This window comes from Vitis vinifera, chromosome 6 (assembly GCF_030704535.1).
Source record: "Vitis vinifera cultivar Pinot Noir 40024 chromosome 6, ASM3070453v1".
NCBI classification, from domain to species: Eukaryota; Viridiplantae; Streptophyta; class Magnoliopsida; order Vitales; family Vitaceae; genus Vitis; species Vitis vinifera.
This window is the reverse complement of record NC_081810.1, coordinates 18,185,738-18,209,761: the sequence shown is the minus strand read 5'-3', so window position 1 is coordinate 18,209,761 and position 24,024 is coordinate 18,185,738. Positions and strand designations below refer to the sequence as shown.

The window sequence follows — 24,024 nt, the reverse complement described above, 5'->3', positions numbered from 1 at the left end:
GACCATTCAGTTTTCTATCATCATAACTCCTTGGAGTAGTGTATTTATCTGGTTGTTTATGTGGACGACATTGTCATTACAGACAGTGATCAGGATGATATTTAGAAACTAAAGCAACATCTTTTTACCCACTTTCAGACCAAAGACTTGGGGAAACTCAAGTATTTCTTGGGAATTGAGATAGCTCAATCCAGTTCCGGTGTGGTCCTTTCCCAAAGGAAGTATGCTTTAGACATCCTGAAAAAAACTGGTATGTTAGACTGTAAACCGATAGACACACCTATGGATCCGAATGTCAAACTTGTACCAGGACAGGGGGAGCCTTTAGGAGACCCTGGGAGATATCGACGACTCGTAGGTAAATTGAACTATCTCACCATTACTCGTCCAGACATTTCTTTTCCTGTGAGTGTTGTTAGTCAATTCCTACAGTCACCATGTGATAGCTATTGGGATGCCGTAATCCGCATTCTTCGATATATCAAAAGTACACCAGGCCAAGGTGTGTTGTACGAGAACAGAGGTCATACTCAGGTTGTTGGTTACACAGATGCAGATTGGGCTGGCTCACCCACAGATAGATGTTCCACTTCAGGGTACTGTGTTTTTATTGGAGGTAATCTAATATCTTGGAAGTGTAAGAAACAAGATGTAGTGGCCAGATCTAGTGCTGAAGCTAAGTATCGAGTTATGGCTTTGGCAACATGTGAACTCATATGGTTGAGACATCTTCTTCGAGAGTTGAGATTTGGAAAGGATGAACAGATGAAACTCATCTGTGATAACCAGGCCGCATTACATATTGCATCCAATCCAGTCTTTCATGAAAGGACCAAACATATTGAAGTTGACTGTCACTTCATTAGAGAGAAGATCGCATCAGGATATGTTGCTACAAGTTTTGTTAATTCAAATGATCAACTAGCAGACATCTTCACTAAATCTCTCAGAGGTCCTAGGATTAAATACATTGTAACAAGCTTGGTGCATATGACATATATGCTCCAGCTTGAGGGGGAGTGTTGAATATAATGAATTTATAGTGTACAATCTTTCCTTTTTTTTATAGGTCACATGTATGGTAGTTAAGACTCCTAGCCTTGTATATATATATTTTCTCAATTGTAAGTAGACACTACATGAATGAGAATCAAGGTTTTCTTCTCTCTCTCTCTTAACAGACAACAAGGCCTGTTCCAGCCAAGTTTGTTTGGAATTCTATGATAAGCTTTCCAAATGACAAGAAGGCCTATTCCAGCCACAAGTGTTTGGAATTCAGTAGTTATTCCCAAAATTTCCTTCTGTGGTTGGACAACACAATAGCTCAATTTTTGACCATTGATCACCTCAAATATAGATGGGTGCATACTTCTAATTTGGTTCAAGAGCTAAGCAATAAATTTCTATCTAGATGTGGTGTCTCTTGATACATTAGAAGTCAAAATTTCTACCACTGGCAGAATAGGACAAGTAATAACAGAGTTCAGGTGCCCAGAAGATATCTCCCTGGAAAGTGCAATATCTTATCTTTCAGAACTCACAATCCACACTAGCAGCAGTTGGCCTTAATTCATCCAGATTGGTGTTTCTTTTTTTATCCTTGATTGTAAGAGATCAGAGAAGGGCCGTTTTTCAAATTTTGTAAGAAACGTTTAAAATGTGTTCTTCTCCATTCTTAGAAACTTTTAGGCTCCATTTGGGTTCAGAAAAAAGAGGGAAGGAATGGAAAATGATGATAATAACTTAGAATGAATTCCTTTCTCAAGCTACTGTTGGCATGTTCCTTCTGTTTGCATTTTTCTTTTTGAGATTCATATGAAACCCTAAATACTTCTTCAAAAGAATTTTTTGAACTTTTTCCAGCATTTAATTGTTTATCTGACATGATAATTGGAGACACTAGAAGAAGTTAGAAATTCTGGATGTTGAACAGTGGGAAGAACTTGACGTTCAAAAAAGGATCATTAGATAGTCCCTGAGGCCTGGCTGAGTGGCAAGGGGTTGGGTAGGGATTTGGGAGGTTTCCAGTTCAATTTCCAACAAGCGGAAAAGTTACTTATCAAAAAACACGTGAGGGATACTTTGGAAGAAGCAATATACATACCTGTTCTAGACAGGAAAAAGCTGCTTCACAGTACTTCTTGACTTTCTTTGTGCATGCAGAAGATACTGCACTCAAAATGGCATTGGAAGTGGTAGGATCTTTGGCGGACATTGCTTTATGGCAAGACTTACACAGAGCACCAATTGCATATAAAATAGCATCCTTTCCCTGCCACCCATTAATAATTATTAATTTGAAAGTTTGAAACAACAAAAACTATAGGAACCTCATCATTTTGTAATACATTTAAGAACCTAATTAAGCACACATCTATAATATAATCCAGTGCATCACTGACAGGGCACTAAGGTAAAATGCCTTTCCTTATTTAGCATTTTTTATTTTTATGTTTTTTACTTTAAATTGTATATTTCTCTTATGGAGGCTAATGAATGGGATATTCCTACCTCCCATAATCGACCAGGAATTTCTTTCATAAGAGATTTGAGCAGAACAGGATGACAAGAAGACAGGCTTTCACCCAGAATTTCACAAAGCTTACTAATTGCCAGGGCTGACTGCACATGTACAAATAATCAAAGAAAAAATATCAGCAAAGAAAAACAAATCTCGAGAATATGATTAACATATAGAATTGGTCAAATTTCTATTCCTAGGGACATACAATTACTTGGAAGGAGAAAAAGAACATAAGGATACCTTTCTTTTACTCGCCCAGGATGATGATGCCATGCCTTCACAAATAAGAGAAACAATCTCTTGCAAATATAATTGAAGGGTGACCTGTTCACCACTGGTGTTTTCTTCCCACAACTCCTCAAATATACTGGAAACATGCTTGTCATCCTCAAATCTGCATAAGAATCATAATATATAGTTTCAGTTACATAACCAAGTTCAGTTTAGGGATTAAGAATGCAGAACTCAAGAATCATGCATCAAATATTCCATTGAATGGAGATATATTGAGAAAGTAAATTTTCTTCACCAAATTATATTCTTGATAATAGAGGATGGTAGAAGAAATAGTAGTTAAAAAGAAAATGGATGGAATAGTTGTAAAGAAGTTGAAAGCTAAATGTCAGAATGGTTAGAACAAAATTACCAAAAGACGCATAAGTTTTATCTTCGAGCCGAGAATAATTTTATCACTACTGGGCACAAAACTTGTAACATAGCTAAGGGAACTAATTCAGGTGTATGGAAATACCTCAGTAAACCCACTTATGGTATGGCAAAACATGAGCATGAATACATGTTTTTTTGATGATCAATGACAGGAAAAAGCTTTCAAAGTCAACCCTCTACCCCTGACATTGTTTGTTTCTCTGTTAATCATGTTGACCTCAGTTTTCAAAGAAATTGCAGATAATAATGGGTTTTTTTTTTAATTAATTATTGTTAAACAGGGGAAAAAGTTCAAATAGAACATGTAAAATGCTGTTACTTTATACTTCATCATGACAAAAGCAAATTTCCAGTGGAAATTTTAGAAAAGCGAAATGAATCTAAAGCATCTTCATGTTTGTGGAGTGCTCAATGACTTAGAATTTCAATGGAGTTTATACATAATTGTCACTGGGTTGGCATTCGGGAAGGAAGTGAAAGTGAGAAGAGAAAAAATAGACACAGTAAAGAGAAACGCAGATAATTGTACACAAGCTCTATGAGGAGGTTCTAAATACTATACATAAACAGCAGCATGATTATGTTTCAATCCAAGTGCATGGATTTACCTAGATATCTTACAACTCTCTCTAGCTGGAATAAATATAACAGATGGATGGCTTGGAACAAATAGTATCCAACTGAATGGAACTGAATGACTTTGCAATTGCAAGAACACTAGCAGACAAGGGTGCTTGTGTGTGTGGCTGTGTATTGGAAGCAAGTAGGTCCTGCATCCAAAAATGGACTAGCAAAGTTTTTCTTTTACTACATTTATAGTTAATAACATGAAATGCCATCTTATATAATTTACCATTTAATGTAATAGAAGATCATCAGAAATATGTGTCTACTTAGCCTGAACAAATAGAAAAGAAAAGTTGATGAATAAGGTAACAACTAATAAGTAGAACATCACTCCAATTGCAATTGGTATGTTCAACAGAAATTTGGAAACTGTGTAAACTATAAACAACCCTAGTATGTGTCTTGAGAAAGAGGAGACCATAGACCATCTTCTTCTTCATTGTTCAAAAACAAGGGTCTTATGGGATTTACTGTTTACTTTGTTTGGGGTGTCATGGGTGCTGCCTTCTTCAGTTAGAGAGACTCTCCTTAGCTGGCATGGTTCTTTTGTGGGCAAAAAGTGCAAGAAGGTGTGGAGAGCTGCTTCTCTCTACATTTTTTGGACGGTTTGGAAGGCGATAAATAGACTAGCCTTCAAGGATGATGTGTTGTCAATCCAGAGACTCAAATACTCATTTGTTCTTTCTATTTGGTCAAAGGCTAAGTTGTTTATAGTTGACTGCCCTCTAACTATAGTTAATTTTATTGATTGGTTGGGCTCTAACTAAGGTTGTTTGCTGGGCCAGCTGAGTGTTTTTTTTTTTCTTTTTTGGCCTTTTTGGCGGTGGGTGTATAGGTATTGTATACCTTGAGTCGCTTTTTTGGCGTCTCTTTTTATATGAGATTTTTTCTTTACCCATAAAAAAAATAAACAACCCTAGTATGGAAACAGATGAGGAAGGATCCAATATAATTGCTAATCTTTGTCTTGATGAAGAGAGGAAGTATGAATAATACAGATATCAGTTCAATTATCATCATAGGTCACTTGACTGAGCTATTAAAATCCATCTGAGTGCTAAAACGAAATAAGAATATGATCGCAATGCTAGAATCCAAACACTTTCAGCCATCTCATCCTCTACCATGACCAGACTGTATTACATGGGCACTTCATTCTACTGTCAAGGGCAGAGAAAAAGAAAAGCCAAACACCATAACAACCCAATCATGCTCCAGTCTTGAGCTATGAGGTTAGACATCTCTGATAAATGAGCCCATATGCACACATGCTCCCAAGTTCTTGTAACATATCTCATACTTACAATTTAAGACACTTCTTAGCTCTTCGTCAAAAATTTAAATTCTGAAAGAAGTTGGGGACTTTCTCTTCATTAAAGAATTAAGTTAAAAATGAATTTGGGGTGGTTCCTCCATGATTTCCATATATATTGGAACATTTTTCTTTTTATGTCTTTAATATTTATACTGTTTTGTTGAAAGCACATGAGGTAATTTCTAACTTAGTAAAAATGCTGTATATATCATCAGGCCAAATGCAATTTATGTAACAAACTATAAGATGTCAAAATTTATGATAATCATACTAACATAACCTTAGGCCCTATAAAGATCGTAATGTTTTTTATTTTTAGTATTTATTTATTTATTTTTTAATTTTCAATTTTTATAGATAAAACAATCCTATGTCAAAATAGCAGAGAGGAAACAAAGTTTTGGCTCCAACCTTGAGATAAAAATAACTGGAACAATTGTAGCATGATATCCACTCATTGTATCTGCAGCCACAGAGCAATAGGCTTTCAATAAAATTGCACATGAAATTTGGGCATTCCTGTCACCAGTGTGCAAAGCTGCACTCTCTTCGATTAACTTTTGTGCTTGAGAAGGATCTGCATACTTCAACACAACTGCACAAGCACTTGCAAAGTAACGTTTCACTGACCCACTTTTTTCTTCCTTAACCACTGGAAACACGAGCTTCAATAGCATGCTTGTAAATGGTTTGATATCACTGCCAACTTTCTGAATTAATAAGGAAATAAAGCTAGCTACACCAACCCTGTTACAGTAGTAGTAAGAGTAAAGCAGATATCAGTACTGGTTGAGCTCATTAACACTCATCCACATTAACAAGGTCACTTCAATTTCTGAAATTGCTCATGCTGGATGCATGAAGATACTACTCAAAAGAAACCATAACCACTTTTTGAACCCCTAATTACATCCTCTTACACGTTTTTAAAAGTAATAATTGCATATTTGGATAATTTTTTTCAACTTTTTTCGTAATAAAACTATAATGCATCTTAGATGATATGGGCTGTAAAAATTTGAGCTCTATGGGTTGTTAATGTCAACAGTACAGGTGATTTCATATCCATGTCAGTCAGGTGTCTATCTCTAGATTACTGATGCTTTGGATGATTTAACAAAAAGAAATCTACAGTATCATTCAAATAATTTCATCATTTAATTGAACAATATAAACCTGGATGTTCTGAAAAAAGAAAGACAGAACTGGAGAATCCTAGCAGCAAACAATTTCAATTAGAGGGTTGCAATTTCTAATTGATTTGTAACTCTTGCAGCCATAAGTTATGCATTCATTGCATTTTTGACTGAAGCAACCACATACTAGGGTGCTTTGATTAACTGTAGTAAAAGGAACTTTGATGTTTTCATTAGATATTGTAGGTTGCTGCTAAAAAATGGGTCTTTTACTTGGTCCAATATGCAAGAATCCCTTGTATATAATATAGAACAGTACATATATTCTTTGCTAAGAGTGCATGATATGCATTGTGAACCCAAATCCTACAAGCTTAAGCTTTTAGGAAAATTGGTTGTTCAACACGGTAATCAAAGCCTTGTTTGGTAGGATGTCATGTGTTTGAACTTACCATAACATGTTTATTTACCCAATTTATTAAGCCCACATGTAAGCCCAAAATGGAGGTTACACATGGAGGGTGTTCAGAGTGCATGATATGCATTGTGAACCCAAATCCTACAAGCTTAAGCTTTTAGGAAAATTGGTTGTTCAACATTCTTGTTCACCTCATGATGGGAATACATCTTTCCTAACATTCTTCGGAAATTTAACCTAGGACTTGTTTTGGACCACAACCTAACAATGGTGGATTCTAATCTTTTTCAACTCGGGCCAATTCATTTCTATTTTAAGACATGTTTTGAATATCAAATATTGGACATATTCTTGTTTACCTCACCACATTGGATGCATCTTTCATGACATTCTTCATGAAGTTTTACCTAGCACTGTTTGGGATATCCTAGTAGTTGAGAGTCTTATCCCATCTAATTAGCACTGATGCTATTCCAATTTGAGAACAAGTGGTTCTAACTTAATTGTGTTCTTGGGAGGACATAGGTATATGCAAAAACTAAGGCTTCTAAAAGGTAACCTTAGGGATTGGAAGCCTTAGAGCCTATTTGGAAGCTATTTTTAAAAATAGTTTTCTATTCTTAAAAATAAAGAACTGTTTTCCAGACTAGAAAACACGTTTGATAATTTTTTGAAAACTTGTAAAACGAGGGTGTTTTTTGAGAATATATATTAATTGTTTTCAATTATTTTAACTTGTTTTCTATGAGTTATTTTAAAAAATAATTATATAAATATGAAGAATGATTGAAAACAAAGCATTTTTTGAGAGTATTCCAAGTTCTCAAATAGACTTTTATTCTAGAAATTTAAAGAGAATTGGTTTTTAAAATTGTTCCCAAAAACTATTTTTTTGAGAATTGGTTGGAAAAATATTCCCAAACAAACCCATATTTTTTTACAATAGCTTTTGAAACAGTCTCTGATGTTTTTTGGAACAATAATCTGTTTGGGAACTTGGAATGTTCTCAATATGCCTTTTAGGTTTTCAAATATTTTTTAAAAATAATTTTTATTTGTAATGATTTATTTTCAATCATTCTCTAGATTTGTACAATCATTTTATAGAAAAACCTTAGAAAACAAGTCAAAACAATTAAAATATATTATCAGAAAATATCCTGTTTGCAAAATTTTTTTTTAGAAAACTGTTTTCTATCAAAAAATTTACTAAACGTGTTTTTGAGTCTGAAAAACTGTTTTCTATTTTAAAGAATAGAAAACTGTTTTGAAAAAAGGTTCCCAAACAAACACTATTTTTTGAGAACTGTTTTTGAAAACGTTCCCAAATAGGCCCTTATGTTTTTGGTGATCTTCATATGAGGAAATTGAAATCTTTGTAGGACATTGAGAATATCAATGCAATTTGAGGTCTTCATTTGTTGGAAGAATATTTCAGAAGTACTCGATTTAATCAGAAACAGAGCTTGATGAGATCACTCCAAGAAGTGAGCAGGAGATAAAAAAATTTCATAAAAGATAGTTAACGAGATCATATTCCAAATTGTTTGAAGGAGTGGATGGTAGTTAGAAAAAGAAAAGGTTCATCAAAGAGAATCTCACTAAGTCTTTTGAGGCAGTGGTAGATAGCGATATTTGTCATGGTTTTTTATTTTTTATTTTTTATTTTTTATTTTTTATTTGGTGGTGGGAGTGATTGAGAGAGATCCTGAAATTTCTAGCAATTGTATAGGACCAAGGTTACTGAAAGGTTCTGTGTAGAAGGATTGGATTGATCCCTAATCTCAAGTTCTTGATAGAAGGACTCTTTTATCTCATAAGGTACTCATGTTGATATGAAAAAATATAGTTGTGGGTATGGGATCCATCTCAGATATGACTCTCGCTTCAGACACAACACTGATATTTTTTGGAAACGCATAAAAACAAGTTTCTTTTTTTTCTTGCTTTGAAGATCATGACAGCCTTGCATGTTGAAGTACTGGCATTAGTGTTAATGAAAATCTTTATTAACCTTGAAGAGATGAGTTTGCTAAAAGCATGGATTTGAGAGAGAGAGAGAGAGAGAGAGACCGTAGGAAGATAAAAGATTAGATTAATTTGTAAAGTATAATGATAGCAGAGGCACAAAGTTAAATAAGATGTGCCTGTATGGGCCAATTACTTTGTGTGGTAAATTGACAGAGAAATTACATAAAACCTACTTGTATGGGAGGGCAGTTAGAGATGAAACAATTGATTTAGCAAAGAAGTGTCCTTAGTACTATGCAATTTTTATTTGTGCCATGTCCCTACTGGACAGTGAAAGAATAGATGACAAATTATTTCACCACTTTCAAAACACATACTACATCCTTAGGACTCAAAAGCTCTGAAAGGCCTTCCGAGTTGTAGTAACATAGAATTGACCTTTTATTTACCACAGGCCAATAAAAAGCCTCACTATAGGCAAAGTTTTGGCTTTACAGATGAGTCTAGATGGGTGAAAAGATTCTGGAAGCTCAGATTTACAAAGATCCAAAAAAGAAAGAACAGGGGAGAAAAAGAACCCAAAAAGATAAGCAACCATACTCGAATGCCAGGAAATGTTGGCTCTAGGTGCTTCTGAAATAGAGATAGCAACAAAAAGAAAGTTCATCAATTCCATGGTCCAAACAGAGGACAAATTGAAATTCCATGATTTAGATGGTGCATAAGGATCTGAAATCAGGCAGATGGTAACATCCTCACACCAGAAAAGCAAATAGAGATTAAGAGTTACAGTGCAAAAGTTGGACTTCCCAACAAAGATCTTCCTGAAAAAAAGATCTTTGTGCCTTCTTACAATGAAAAACAAAATCAAGAAAGACTTGTACAATAGCATTCCATAGGCAATGGTGTGACCACCTAATCTAAGTGTTCACATCCTAATCATTAAAGTTTGGCCCTTGGATACTTTTATTAACACTCTGTAAAAGAGCATCTGTGTTCCTGGAAATCTCCACAACCACTTATTATAAAATAGCTCAAGTTGACCTTACTGATAGCAAACCACCTTCATCTTTTAGTTCACAAATCTGGTTCCATCCTATTAGATGATCTCTCCTATCCTTCCCAAAACTGGATGGAAGGAAATCCTTCTGGGTTCTCTTAATCCATACTGCTACCTTGCCTTGGACCTTGAATACTGAGAAAAAGAATCTGTAGAAATGGGCTAGATAAGATTGTATTGAAGTAATTCTCCAATCTGAGGATAAATAAGCTCCTTTCAATCCATCTAGTCCTCTAGAAATTCTATCCAAAACCGGGTCAAAAAGTGGGGAGCTTTGGGGTTCCCTCCTATGGGGGGTCGGTCCTAACTAAGAGAGGGGCCAAACAGAAATCATACAGCCAGATGTAGCCAAAACTATTGAGATGAGTAGGGTTGACATTGATCCGAAAAACATTTTTGGCATAAATGAACTTGATGTTTGGAATATCCTCTATTGCTCTACCTGGCTATCATAGACTTTAATTTTGGTCTATCTGTATTTCCTCCAATAATATGCATTCCCTTGGACTTTGGGAATTCAGGACTTCTGCACAAGGGATGTGATGTGAGGAGATGAGCCATTAAGGGAAAAAGTACTAAGATCTTTAGAAGGGTGCCCTTGAAGAGACACAGCCACCTCATCAATGCTGGAAGCAGAACTGAGAGCAGTGACACAACCAGTATCAGGGATGCTAGGAGAGCCATCAACGAACAACTCTTCATCAGGATTTCCAGCAACGGGATCATGGAAGTAAGCAGAACTCCACAGAGAAGACAAAAGTGGCCTGAGAGGAATAGCAGGGGGACAAGGAATTCATACCATCCTTTTGTGGACGCTCTTTGAAAAACTCTGGGCCAAACAGGTGTTGGGGAGATTATTAAAGACCAGTGAGGCAACATTAGTTCTTTTTCAAAACCGATTGGCCATGTTTTGACAATGGAGGTGGAGATCCTAGCATTGTTGGAAGGCATTAGAGAGGCTAATGCATTGGTTGCTATTGATATCCCTACAAAAGAGGACTAAACCGTGATTATTTCTTAGGCTGACAAGGGCAGTATAGTTCATTTGTTGTACAAATGATCCAGATGGGAGGCTTATATGCTGGGTAAGCTGATAGAATAATTAGAAGGAAGCATTGTCCTTTGCCAAATTTTATAGGTGATGTCCATACTTGCAATATTCCCTAGAACATCCAGGAGAACGGATTAGAAGAAAGTAGGAAGAGTTTTGATTGATTTACGATTAGGACCATAACATAAACCATTTCCATAAAACTTTAGAGCACACATGTATTCCTTTTGGACATTCTAAGTAGGTTGATCAAAACCAACAAAAAATTTCAAATGATGAACAGTTTATAAAGTTAGCTTGGTTCACATAGCTAGCCAACTTGGGAGATAATGAACAATGTCAAATCTTTGGAAATAATTGATATTGACAGATGGAACAACACTGAATAGACCACACATCTTATTTACTTTTTCCTGCAAGGAGCCTGGAACAGAAAAATGACATTCCAACTTTTTTACAAGTATTTTTTGTACGCTCATCCCAAGATGAAAATGTTTCCTAAACAAACACCATTTTTATTTTGGGATAGAATTCTCATAACTTTAAGTTGTAACTACTTACTTTATCTGTGGTCAATAACAGAGAAAACATCTAAATACTCTGCCCACTCCAAGAATATTAACAGAATTTGCTTAGCCTATGCAAATTAGAAAAGAAAACATTCAAGATCTGAATAACTATTGCATTATTAAATTGCTTAGGAATTTGCCATATACCTTGTGTTAAGGCCTACTCCAGATCGAACAAGTTGAGCAAGACGAGGAACCAACAGATCTAATGATTGAGTATCCACAACTGCTATACAAATGTCAAGAGTTTCCCACATTGGTGAGCTTCTTGCAATTGAAATTCGCAAACTTTCAAGCTTTTCTGTTTTTATTCCAACATTTGCTGCATGCAACTAAATGAAAATAAAAATAAATGAATAAACAGGACTAATGCATACAAAATTGATATAGGAAAATCTTCATCAGATCAAAGATCAACTGATAAGACCTTAAAAAATGTGGACGCTAATTAAGCACAAGATGCCATCTATAATGTTAAGAAACACACTTTAAAATGTAGGCACATTCCTAATATAGAAAATAGTTAAGAAACAAATAATATCTGCCACACCTCAACATAATTGAGCCCTTGGTCTTCAAGACTTGATAAACTTTCTAGCATGCAACAAACTAAATCAGATAAATGTGGACGTATTGCATTGCCTGCACCCTGCAAATCAGGCAAAACAGCTTGGTATATTGGTAAAAGAATAAACATAGTTTTACAACACTATTAAATTAGAAAAATATATTTTACAATTCCCAAACACAAGAAAGAGAAATACATGATTAACATAATCAGAAAGACAAGTAGATGATTAACATAATAAGCTACAGAGAACCTAATGAATATGCCCATGTTCACAAACATTAAGCACAAACATTATAAGAAATTCATTCTGTATGAACATTTACCCAATGCCTTTTTTTTTTTGATAGGCAAAAAGAAAATATATTAAAAGCACCTAACAAAAGAGCATGTGAAAGCATACATGGGATAGAAAAAGGCACCAAAAGGCTAGACAAAGTGGAGAGAGATAAAAAAAAAATAATTACCTCTCCCTACTTATAACTCAATCAATCAATGAAGTCTACCATGAACATTGAGGAATCTCCTATATCCACTCTAACCCACTTTAAAAAATTACACACAAAGGCTTGCTTGATTGCTTGATCCACTTTTTCAGTGTATTCAAAAGCTCTCCTATTCATTTCCTTTCAAATGGTTCAAAATAAGCACAAAGGAGCCACTCTAATATTTTTTCCTCTTTTTCCCAACAAAAGATCCATGTTAACTCAAAAAGATGCTTCTATCTGAGGAATGTGTGACCCACTTTACCACAAATAAAGTAGAAATGAATTACCACAAGATAATAGTCATCGCACAATGAAAAAGGATGTGATCAACTTCTTTATAGAAATAACAACCATTCAACATATTTCATCCCCTATTTTTGAGTTGGTTCAACTTCAAGATCCTTCCCCATTCAGCTTCCTAGAAAAAAGCTCAATCCTCAATGGAACCTAAGGATTACAAACTGCGTTCAAAGGAAAAACCTCAAATCTTTTATTAGACAAAGAGGGGTAGGGAGATTTAATTGCAAAATTGTCACACTTTTAACTTAGCCACAACATTTTATCCTCTACTTCCCTAACCATGTAGTCTCCTACAGAAAGTCTCCACCTCCTCAAACTCTCAGTTATGGATTTGTTTTGAGAAATGAGGATTTCAACAACCCTCATCCCTTGCTCCCACACATCAATTACCCATGCATCTTTGGCAATGACTATGGAAGACAACTCAGGAGACTCTTCCTATGGTAAGCTACCACACTACTTATCCTTCTAAAATTTCACCATTTGCCTATTGCCCACCTTAAAACCCCTTCCATTGCAAACAACCTCCCACCCATTTTTAATTGCCTTCCAAAAACCCACCCTATAACCTTCCTCCATCCTCTTGAGCACCATCTGCTCACCTCCTCCCCATACTTCCTTGTAACCACCTGCTTTCTAAAGGAATCTGTCAGTAGCAAACCTCCAACACTATTTGTCGAAAAATGCCTTGTCAAGAATGGAAAGACTTTTAATACCTAAGCTTTCATTTCTCTTGTCCATACAAATTGTCAACCAATTCACCAAATGTGGTTTATTCTCAAGGACATCTCTCCCCCAAATGAAATCCCTTTGGATCTTTACCAATTTTAAGATCACCTTCTGTGGATGACAAATAAGGACATAAAGTATATTGAGAAGCTACATAGAGTATTTTTTATTAGAGTTAGCACTCCTCAATTTCATAGATATTGTCTCTTCCACAAAGCCAGTCATTTCTAAAATCTTTCCTCCACCACATCCCAAATTCATGACGATTTGAATGTTGTTCCCAACAATAGACCCATATTAATAGTGAGGAGGGTACCCACCTGATAGCCCAAAACACCAATTAGCTCCTCAACATTTGCTACCCTCCAATTAGGATAAATTCACTTTTCTCCAAATTGATTTTTAAAGCCAAGATTGCCTCAAACTGCTTGCAAGACCAGCTCAAGCGCTCCATATGTTCTTGACTGGCATCATAAAGGATAAAAGAATCATCAACAAACAACAAATAGAATACCTTCATTCCTAGACCTTCTTTTCCATTAACTGCAAAACTTGTGATAAAACCTCATTTTTTTGCCCTATTCATTATACAATTAATTAGCTCTATTGGATTCCGATTAATTAATTAACACAATCTAGAAAGACCATTTATAAACTCTTATGCAACCTTGTGTAATTACTAAAATGCCCTTATACACACATAAGAATAAAGAACCCAACCATTCCTCAATAATGTACCACCAAGGAATATGAGCTTGAGTAAGGACCATTAAGACCCATAGGAAAATATTAACTATCTCAAAATCCAATTTTAAAGTTGACTCAACATACCACTAAAAAGGGTTAATTGTACTCTAATATCTTATAATATTAGATCGAGATAGAAAACTCAAGTCATTGACCTACTAATGATTGCATTCAAGCTCCCTATGAATTAAAATCCACAATCTACCAAGGTGAATGCTATCAACCTGTCAAGATTACCTTTATAATCATTGAATCTCAAATCCTCTTATTATGTGATTAATTGACATACTCTACCCCTCTTTAAGAGCATATGTCAAATTTCACTTAAGGAATTAATGTGGTCACATATTTCAAGATCACATCTCTTTATGAGTACGTAAGAGGATACATTGTTTCAAACCATGAGATATCATGGTGCCTATCTTGAGAATACCCATTGCTACTTGCCTTAATCAATAGTAACCCAATTTATAAGGAATATATGATCTTGTAAGGGTCTCACCCGTAAGTCAAAGCCATTGGACACCTTAACACTAGCTCAATATTCTTTCAAAGTTATGGGATCATGCAATATAGTAACTTAGTGAAGTCATGATTACCCGATAGTACATGTTATGACTCATTGTAAGTCTTGTCCAACGTGTAACCATATACATTAGTACACTCACCATGGGAAACCCATCTTGATGACTAAGATAAGTCATCCCTTCAATTAGGAGGTGGTGCACTATAGTCTCAAATGGATTGCTTAAGTCCATGAACTTGCTGTGAAATACTTATCAACTTGAAAGGAACTCATGATTTGGATCTTCTGAGTATTTCTTAAAGCACTCAAGTCATGTACAATGCAAGTGATGCAACCTTGAATGTTCATCATACACAATGCAAAAATGGGATAATGAAAGAGAAAACTGGAATCATAATATAAATAATAGTAAAATCCATTTATTGTTAGATCATGTCATGCTTTTAAGAACTCTATCCTAACATAATCTTCTTTGTTCAAAGCTCCTCTTTAATATTTGTTTTTTCCAATAACATTTCTCCATTCATTTGCATTTTAGCCAAATGGTTTCTTCTCGTATGAGCATTGGCCATCATATAGAAGAACTTTATATTTTTATCTCCCTTTCTTAGAAAAAGTTCTCTTGATTTCTGCCCAAGAGACTTCTTCCATTGCTGCCCACTTAAAAAATTTAAACACTGCCTCCCTCCTAGCTTGGCTCCTCTAATGGAAGAGCAGAGCAACTTCCCTTTCCTTGACAATGCAGAAGGCAATCTGATTTAGAGCTGCAATTTTATTGGTTGTGACATTCCCAAATACCTCTTTATTCTAAATTCTTAGATCTTTCTTCAACTCTTTTAGTTTGATTGCTAAGATGTGGCTAAATGAATCCTTGACATTATAGCCCACCTACCAATTTCTAATAGGTTCTTTGAACCCTTCCACTTTCAACTACAAATTAGTCTTTACAAACCATAGATAAAAATGAAGCATTGAGATCTTGGCTCCTAAACATTTCACTCAAACTTGTGCAGTTAGGATAAGGCACTATTGATTGATGCATTTATATTAAGCATCATTTTTTGTATCATTTCCAATTTGAGTACTTATTTTTAGTTAATTGTAGAGGAGAACATAAAAGGTAATTTCATGGTTTTTCTTACAAATTGTCTAGGCACCCTAATATACATAAGAAGATGTGGGAGAAAAGAAAGCTCTAATTTATAGAAGCATTGCATGCTCCGTGCATGTCTTCAGATTTGTTTATGGTAAAGGATGACTTATTAGGAAAAGAACATCTACAGTAAGAAACCGTATGTAGCCCTAAAAGCTTTTAGTCATATCACAACCTCTTAAAAGCTTCTATTAGGAAATAATCAGGTTTTCTTTAAATTTTTTATTCATACATTTTTTCATTCTTTATGATATTCGTTCTCTAAACCCTTGTGTTCCCACAAGTAGCTCAAATAGAAAGCCCTCCCAAGTTTTGAGTCCCAAAGTTGCCTAATATATGAATCTTGATAGAGAGGGCATGTTTATATGGCTTTCCTGAGTTTTGCAAAGTGAAATGATGGGTCGCCACATTGTCAAAATAAATAAATAAATAAATGTATAAATAAATAAAATAAATAAATCTAGGGTTTCACATGTCCTGCTTTCATTTATGATGAAACTTACTAGAAATTAAAATATGTGACAAAATTTGATTTTTTTTTCTCACTTTGATGCAGTTCTTTCCTTGCACCCATTTAAAGAATTCTCTTATATGTTTAATTTCCCAGAATGGACAAAGAAATCAGGGTCCTTATGGAATCTAATGGGCTGGCCTTCTCTGCATAGTAACCTATAAAAAGAGTAGGTTTTACATAATAGTGTAGATATTTTGTCTACATCTGCAGTGTATCAATATACATACTCTTTTATGTCTGAGCATATTGAAAACATACTTATATCATTGATAACATTTTATTTCCATTTTTATTTTCTATTGCATGGCTTTGTTATAGTTGTCATCATTTGGTTAATTCTGCAATACATGATATCTCAGGCATTTCCAAAGGATGATTGATTCTTGCTGTGTCAACATTGACAGTACATTCAAAACTAACTTGTACATCAAACAATTATATCATCCATCTTTTCTCATTTGGTATCTAAACTATTCAATTTTTGCATCAACAACATTACTCTCTGTTTTACAGTACAGCTGTATATCTTTGCTTTCTTTTTTCTCTACATATTACTTTTCTAGTTTGCTAAACTGCAGTATAAATGTAGATCAACCTTTCAATGCCGACAATACAAAGAGTTTCTCATAATAAGTATTGAAGATCAATTCCCTAATTTTACTATGAAACACAACATTCTTGCTATGCATATTCCTTTTAACAGTATCATGAGTTCTCTTTGTTGATTGACACTCTTCATAAATATTTCTAATACTATGAAATTGATATATTTTTGGCAAGAACTTCTGTGAAGTCAGATACTTATTTAGCATCAATCCAGTACCAGTATATGCATCACTATATCTGTATTTTTTTTTTCAACATACCTGGTGACATTTCCATTTAAGGCATTCAGTACATTCAGCAATCCTTGCATAGCATATCAATAGGTTGTAATTTGTTTTCTATGATGCATAATCATTGCTAAAATATGACTTGAAATTTCCATGCATTTAAATTCATTATTTACAAAAATCAGAGGATGCATATGACAGAAATGATAGGATCATTTTGTTCAGCATTTTTAATCATTGTTTTGTGTGCATATTTCTGAAAGAAACCATGAGTTTTGTGTCTATTGCTAAAGAAATTGTCAGAAAATGTGGCTGATTTCCTGATTCTAGTTTCTATTTTAAGTCTAATTAATTTAAATTAGAATCAATTAATGATTGTATATATTTTAGAATAGGTCAACAGTTTAGAGTAATTGTATGGATTGTCTTTGTAACACTTCCCTTGTATAATTTATTTCCATTTTACTCTAGGAGGGTAGGTGTGTATATAAGCTCTGTAACCTGGTTGATCAAAATAGAATTCAATTCAATTCTTTCTACCTTCAGAAATATTTGTTAAGACTTCTATTACAAGAAACAATGAGTTTCCATATGTTACAAACATCCTTGGCATTTATAATGGCACCCATAAGCCTTAAAATCTAGTAAAATCATGGTTACAGAAGGCTTTTGAGACATACACTTTGCAGAACTTTGAGGCTTAACAACCTACTAGTCTTGCTTTGCACAAAAGATGATGGGGCCAAAAGGTTTTAGAGACAGTCACAATCTGCTCAAGAAATTGCATATAAGACCGCTCAGAACCTTTACTTAAGCTTTCAGGAGAACACTGAAATGCTCTAGTAGCTTTCCCAGAAGTGTGCAATTCTCAAAAGATGTGTGGATCTCTCAAGCATTGAGTCGGAGACTCCATAACAGTGTGGAAGACTACGGGACTATGTAGAGACTGGGAGTATCTAGAATACTTTAGAATTTTATTGAGAACGGCATAGTACTGTATTAGGGCTAGTGTTGAAGGTATTGGAGGGTCTCAAGAGACCTCAAGGTTCTAGCATTCTCTATAGATGCCTACAAATAGGTGGAGGCCTCATTTGGCCAAAGTACCTTGGAGTTGAGAGTGCTTAGGCATTTAAGATCTAACATTTTATAAAGCTTCCTTTGGTAATACACTTGTAGATTTCTTGTTTCCAAGTATTCTCTTGCTTGCTCTTTATTAGCTTTCACATGCCAGGGCATTGTCTAGCATTTGGTTGGGACAAGCTGACGTAGCAACTCAAGAAGACATGAAGTCGTCTGTCATATGGGTGTTTAAAAATTATATAAGACTGTGACAAAAGGCTCACATTTTGCAGTATGGGGCTCTCATTATATGTTCATTTCAATACTCAAGATCTATTACTTGTACGCAAAATATATATAATCCAATATTGATCAGTAATTGAATATGAGTTTTCTTTGTGGCATTTAGCTTTGAAATCGTAAAAATTTTCATCAATTAAATATTTTTTAAAACTTAATTGATCAATGGGAAAAAAAGGGGGTGGCACTAAGACTTTTATACCTTATGCTTCAAAGCTTGTGCATGGTGCAACAGAAGGACAAAAGGCTTTATGTTCTCTTGTCTTTTAAAACTATGACTATATCATGCATAGATGAAACCAATCAACTAGAGAATATATTACACAATTAAACTTTTTTTTAAATGTTTCATCCTTTAAAAGGTTACACAATTTAACTTTTTACTGTCACATGGCTCAATTAATTAAATTCAGGAAATCTGTAACATTGAAACCACAACTATTTTATTTTATTCCAAAAAGCCTTAAATATAGTCAGCCAAATAATGTTTTCTCTGTTCTATTAGAAACCAGAACAATATTATTGGAAGCCAGATATTATTTGTCAAAAGACTCAAAACCAGTATATAGCATTGTAAAGTAGAATTAACCTTTGCAAGCTTCATGACTATGGCAATAGATGCCTTACTGATATTGTTAACTTTACTCATTATGCCTTCAGCTAGCAGAAATGGCAGAACAATATCCATTGCTTGTTTCGCATCTGATGTTCCAGTAAGTGAGACGTCACATAGCCTTGTTGTGAGTGAAGCTACAGCACGGCATAACTTGTCCCCAGAATTTCGGACAGTCTCCTTTATGTCATCCATAGCACGAAATGCAGCTATCCATATTTCTTTCAAGTTCTTTCCAACCTATATAACAGGAATACACCTAAACCATATGAGTGATATGAAACTGCTAATCTGATCACACTGTAAAGATACTTCAGAGAAACTGATATGAGAACGGGACCATGTGAGTGTCATGCAAGTCACAAATAAGAGGAATCAGGCAACCATTAAAAATCAGTTCGGATATTACGGTGTTATTGCTAAGGATATAGAAATATAGAGGTATTGTATGTGATATCGATAGTGATGGACCAGCACTATTCATATCGACTGTACTGCATAAAATCCATATGTGGTGAGGATAAGTGGTAGAAATATATTTCCCATTAATATAAAACAGAATCATCAAACCATGAGACTGGAAAATGACATATATTTTGTAAGTGGTGATAATAATCCTTGAGCATTTCTATAGTGACTGTTTAGAAGAAAATGTATTAAATCATACATTCGAAAAATAAGAAGAAAGTGTACCAAAAATTGAAAGAAGGAGGGGGGGGGGGTGTGGTGGGGGAAGGGATGGAGAGGAGGAGAGGAAAAAAAGAATAAAAATCAATTGTAGTATCTCAGTAAATGTGGAAAATCATGGAAAATATTCAAATTAAAAAAATAAAATTCAAGAAATATGAGGGAAAAAAAGAATATCAACACACTCAAAACTTAGACTATTGTATAGAGAATTCCTGTAAAATCAGACATGTTAGTGGGGAACAATGGCCATATATGATATGTTAAGACAGAATATAAGGATATGCAAGGTTTCTTATAATGCAAATTTCTATAGATACTATTGGAAAGCATGGAATATTTCTTCTGATTTGATTATGGACTAAAATCATGGAATTTGAATAGAAAATCAAATCAGATCTGTATATTTATAGCAAGATAGGAAAGTTAAGAGTAATTGTAGGAATTTAATTTTATTTCCTTAGCCTATTTCCCATTTTCCCCTTACTGTACAACTTGTATAAATAGGTTGTAATTCAATCAAATCAACGAGAATGAATTATTTAGAATCCTAATTCCAGCTTTCAGATTTCTTATTTGCTTCTTGTAGTACTTTGACTTTACAATAATAACTCAATCATAGAAATATGTTCATTATCTAACCGTAAAGTATGTAAGGTACACTAAACTATTAAACGTTTTTCTTACCTATATAACTGTTGAAGAAAACATATTTATACATATTGCATATGATTAAAAACATTGTGATAGGCCTCCTATACGTTATGTGTATGCCAGAAAAGGGAAGAGAAGTGTACTGCCAACAGGTAGTTCGTTGTAATAGTCTTAGTATAGGCTGGGTAACAATCTTGGTACAGACTGGAATAGCTTAAATAGGAAAAAGATGGAATTAGTTTGGGCTGGTTGTTCTGTGAATCTGGTGGGAGAGTGATAACCTCTCAAATAGCTATCTTAGTATCAGTTTGGTCATTTTTCTTGTAATTCTTGAAATTCAATAATATTTCTCCATTAGATACCTATCAATTTGGTATCAGAGCATCGATCCAAATGGCTCAGAAAAAGAATGATGGCTGGGTGGATTCTCTAGAGAAGGAAGTTGGAGATATCAGAGAGGAGATGCAGCGCTTATCGGGAATGGAAAGGATAGTGACGGGCCTTGCCCAGAACGTAATGTGAGTTCTGTAGTTGCTGGAAGAGACACAGAAGGCGGTGGCTGCATTGTCATCAAGGCAGGTCACGGTGGCTGCTGCTCAACGAGAAGACCATGCAAAATGGATCCCTGGAGTTGGGGAAACCAGTGGGGGTTGGATAGCAACGGATGAGACGAGGTGAGGCGGAAACGGGGAATGGCATGGTGGATGGCGTTTGGAGATGTCCGTATTTACGGGAGAAAACCCGGATGGTTGGATCTTTCGAGCCGATTGATACTTCGCAAAGAATAGACTCACAGAAGAGGAGGATAAATTAGTAGCCGCTGCAATGAGTCTTGATGGGGACGCACTCTCTTGGTACCAGTGGACTGATATGAGAGAGGCGTTTGGGAGTTGGGAAAATTTGAAGAGACGGCTATTGCTTCGCTTTCGTCCGACTCAAGGAGGGAACCTTTGTGAGGAGTTTCTTGTAGTGTGACAACGGGGGGCAGTGGCAGTGTACCGGTAGGAATTTGAGATTCTAATGGCTCCCTTGAAAGGGATTTCTGAGCAGGTAATGGAAAGCATGTTTGTGAATGGGCTGCTTCCTGAGATTCGGGTTGAGATACGTCTTCTGCAACCATATTGGGCTGGGCCACTTGATGGAAATGGCCCAACGGGTCGAAAATAGAAATTTAACCCTATGGGCGGCCCGTGAACCAAGGGACCCAAAGAGCACCAAAATGTTGTCATCTGCAAATCAAGGTGATTGGAAGATTGGGGAAAATTTTCAGACTAGGGCAGTGGCTATTAGGGAGAAAATGATGAACCAGCACCGCGAGATTCCAATAAAGAGACTGACGGAATCGGAGCTTCAAGCCCGTAGAGAGAAGGGGATCTGTTTTAAGTGTGATGAGAAGTTCTCACTTGGTCATCGCTGTAAGAAAGAATTAAGGGTTTTATTGGTGCACGAAGATGAGAGGGAGGAGGATAATCAATTTGACGAGAGAGCAACTATGGAACCTTCACTCATTGAGTTGAAAGACGCTATGGAATTATCTCTAAATTCTGTGGTTGGTTTAACTACGCCGGGGACTATGAAGATCAAAGGGACAATCGGGTCAAAAGAGGTAATCATCCTTGTGGACAGTAGGGCTACCCACAATTTTTTATCCCTTCATTTGGTTCAATGATTAGCACTTCCATTAACTACAACAACCAGTTACGGGGTGATGATGGGAACTAGGATATCCGTGAAAGGGAAGGGCATTTGTAGGGGAGTTTGTATTTCGATGCAGGGGCTCACTGTAGTGGAAGATTTTCTTCCACTTGAATTAGGCAACACTGATGTAATTTTGGGAATGCCTTGGTTGGGGACTTTAGGAGACGTGAAAGTAAATTGGAAGATGCTAACAATGAAGATCAAATTGGGAAAGATAGTGATATTGTTAAAGGGAGACCCGAGCCTTAGTCGGACTGAGGTGTCTCTTAAGGCAATGGTTAGAGCATTGCAGCACCATGGCCAAGGGGTATGGGTGGAACTCTGTCAGACTTCCACCACTTCGGAATTGAGTGAAGGAGTACATAAGGTCCCGAAAATAGACAAAAAAGTGTTAGCTCAACATCAACGAGTTTTTGGGCCGATGTCGAGGTTACCACCAAGTCGTGATATTGACCATGCCATTTAATTGATTCTGGGTGCATCTCTGATTAACGTCCATTCCTACCAGTATCCACATATTCTAAAGAATGAAATAGAGAGATTGGTGCAAGATATGCTTGAGGCAGGAATTGTTCGGCCTAGCTTAAGTCCATTTTTTAGTCCAGTGTTGTTGATTGAAAAAAAATATGGAGAGCGGAGGTTTTGTATAGATTACCATGCTCTTAACAAAGTTACATTTCCGGATTGGTTCCCCATTACGATGATCGATGAGTTACTTGATGAACTTCATGGCGCAACCATTTTTTCCAAACTAGACCTCAAATCGGGCTACCACCAGATTCGAGTTCGACAACAAGACATCCACAAAATGGCATTTCGCACCCAGGAAAGTCATTACGAGTTCTTGGTGATGCCTTTTGGGCTAACCAATGCACCAACGACCTTCCAGTCATTAATGAACTGTATATTTCGGCCACACCTTCAGAAATTCGCGCTTGTATTTTTTAATGACATATTGGTTTACAAGGACTTGAAGGAGCACTGTGATCATTTGCAAAGTGTGTTGTCCATTCTGGCTAACCACTAGCTGCACGCCAATGGGAAGAAGTGTCTCTTTGCTAAACCGCAACTCGAATACTTGGGTCATTTGGTTTTTGCCAAGGGGGTTGTTGCTGACCCCTACAAGATTTCAGCCATGGTAGAGTGGCCCACACCCAAATCCCCTAAAGAATTGAAAGGATTTCTCGAATTGATTAGGTACTACCGTCGATTTGTCAAGGGATATGGAGCTATTTCTTGGCCCCTCACTCAACAACTCAAAAAGGATGCTTTTAATTGGAACCAAGAGGCTGAGGCTGCCTTATAAAAATTGAAAACAACTATGACAACAATTCCTGTTTTGAATTTGCCTGATTTTAGAGAGCTCTTCATTGTGGAGATTGATGCCTCAGGGTATGGTTTGGGTGCCGTTTTGATGCAAACTCAAAGACTAGTGGCTTATTTTAGCCAAGTCCTTTCAGTAAGAGAGCGACAAAAGTCCATATATGAAAAAGAGTTAATGGCTATTGTCTTAGTAGTTCAGAACTGGCATCACTACTTGCTTGGTCGCCACTTTATTGTGAGAACGAATCAAAGTAGTTTGAAATTTCTACTAGAGCAAAGAGTGGTGAATGAGTCGTACCAAAAGTGGGTTGCAAAGTTATTTGGGTACGATTTTGAAATTCAGTTTCGGCCTGAATTGGAGAATAAAGCAGCTGACGCCCTATCTCGCATCCCCATTTCTATGGAGTTAGTTGCCCTCATTGTTCCCAATCGCTTAGACACTTCGTTGATCAATTCACAAGTTGAAGCTGACCCACACCTTGCTAAGATTCG

General features: G+C 35.8%; 1 protein-coding gene across 1 annotated transcript in view; it reads right to left on the bottom strand.

Moving 5' to 3' along the window:
* The window catches only part of LOC100244477 (uncharacterized), a 119,648-nt gene that overhangs the window by 8,604 nt on the left and 87,020 nt on the right, over nt 1-24,024 (bottom strand). Inside the window, exons 24-30 of the mRNA XM_010653244.3 lie at nt 19,147-19,410; nt 11,891-11,989; nt 11,488-11,672; nt 5,547-5,882; nt 2,765-2,918; nt 2,512-2,622; nt 2,105-2,272 (exon numbers count right to left, since the gene is read on the bottom strand). Coding sequence (XP_010651546.1) covers nt 2,105-2,272; nt 2,512-2,622; nt 2,765-2,918; nt 5,547-5,882; nt 11,488-11,672; nt 11,891-11,989; nt 19,147-19,410 — 1,317 coding nt within the window. The remainder of the gene's footprint in view (nt 1-2,104; nt 2,273-2,511; nt 2,623-2,764; nt 2,919-5,546; nt 5,883-11,487; nt 11,673-11,890; nt 11,990-19,146; nt 19,411-24,024) is intronic.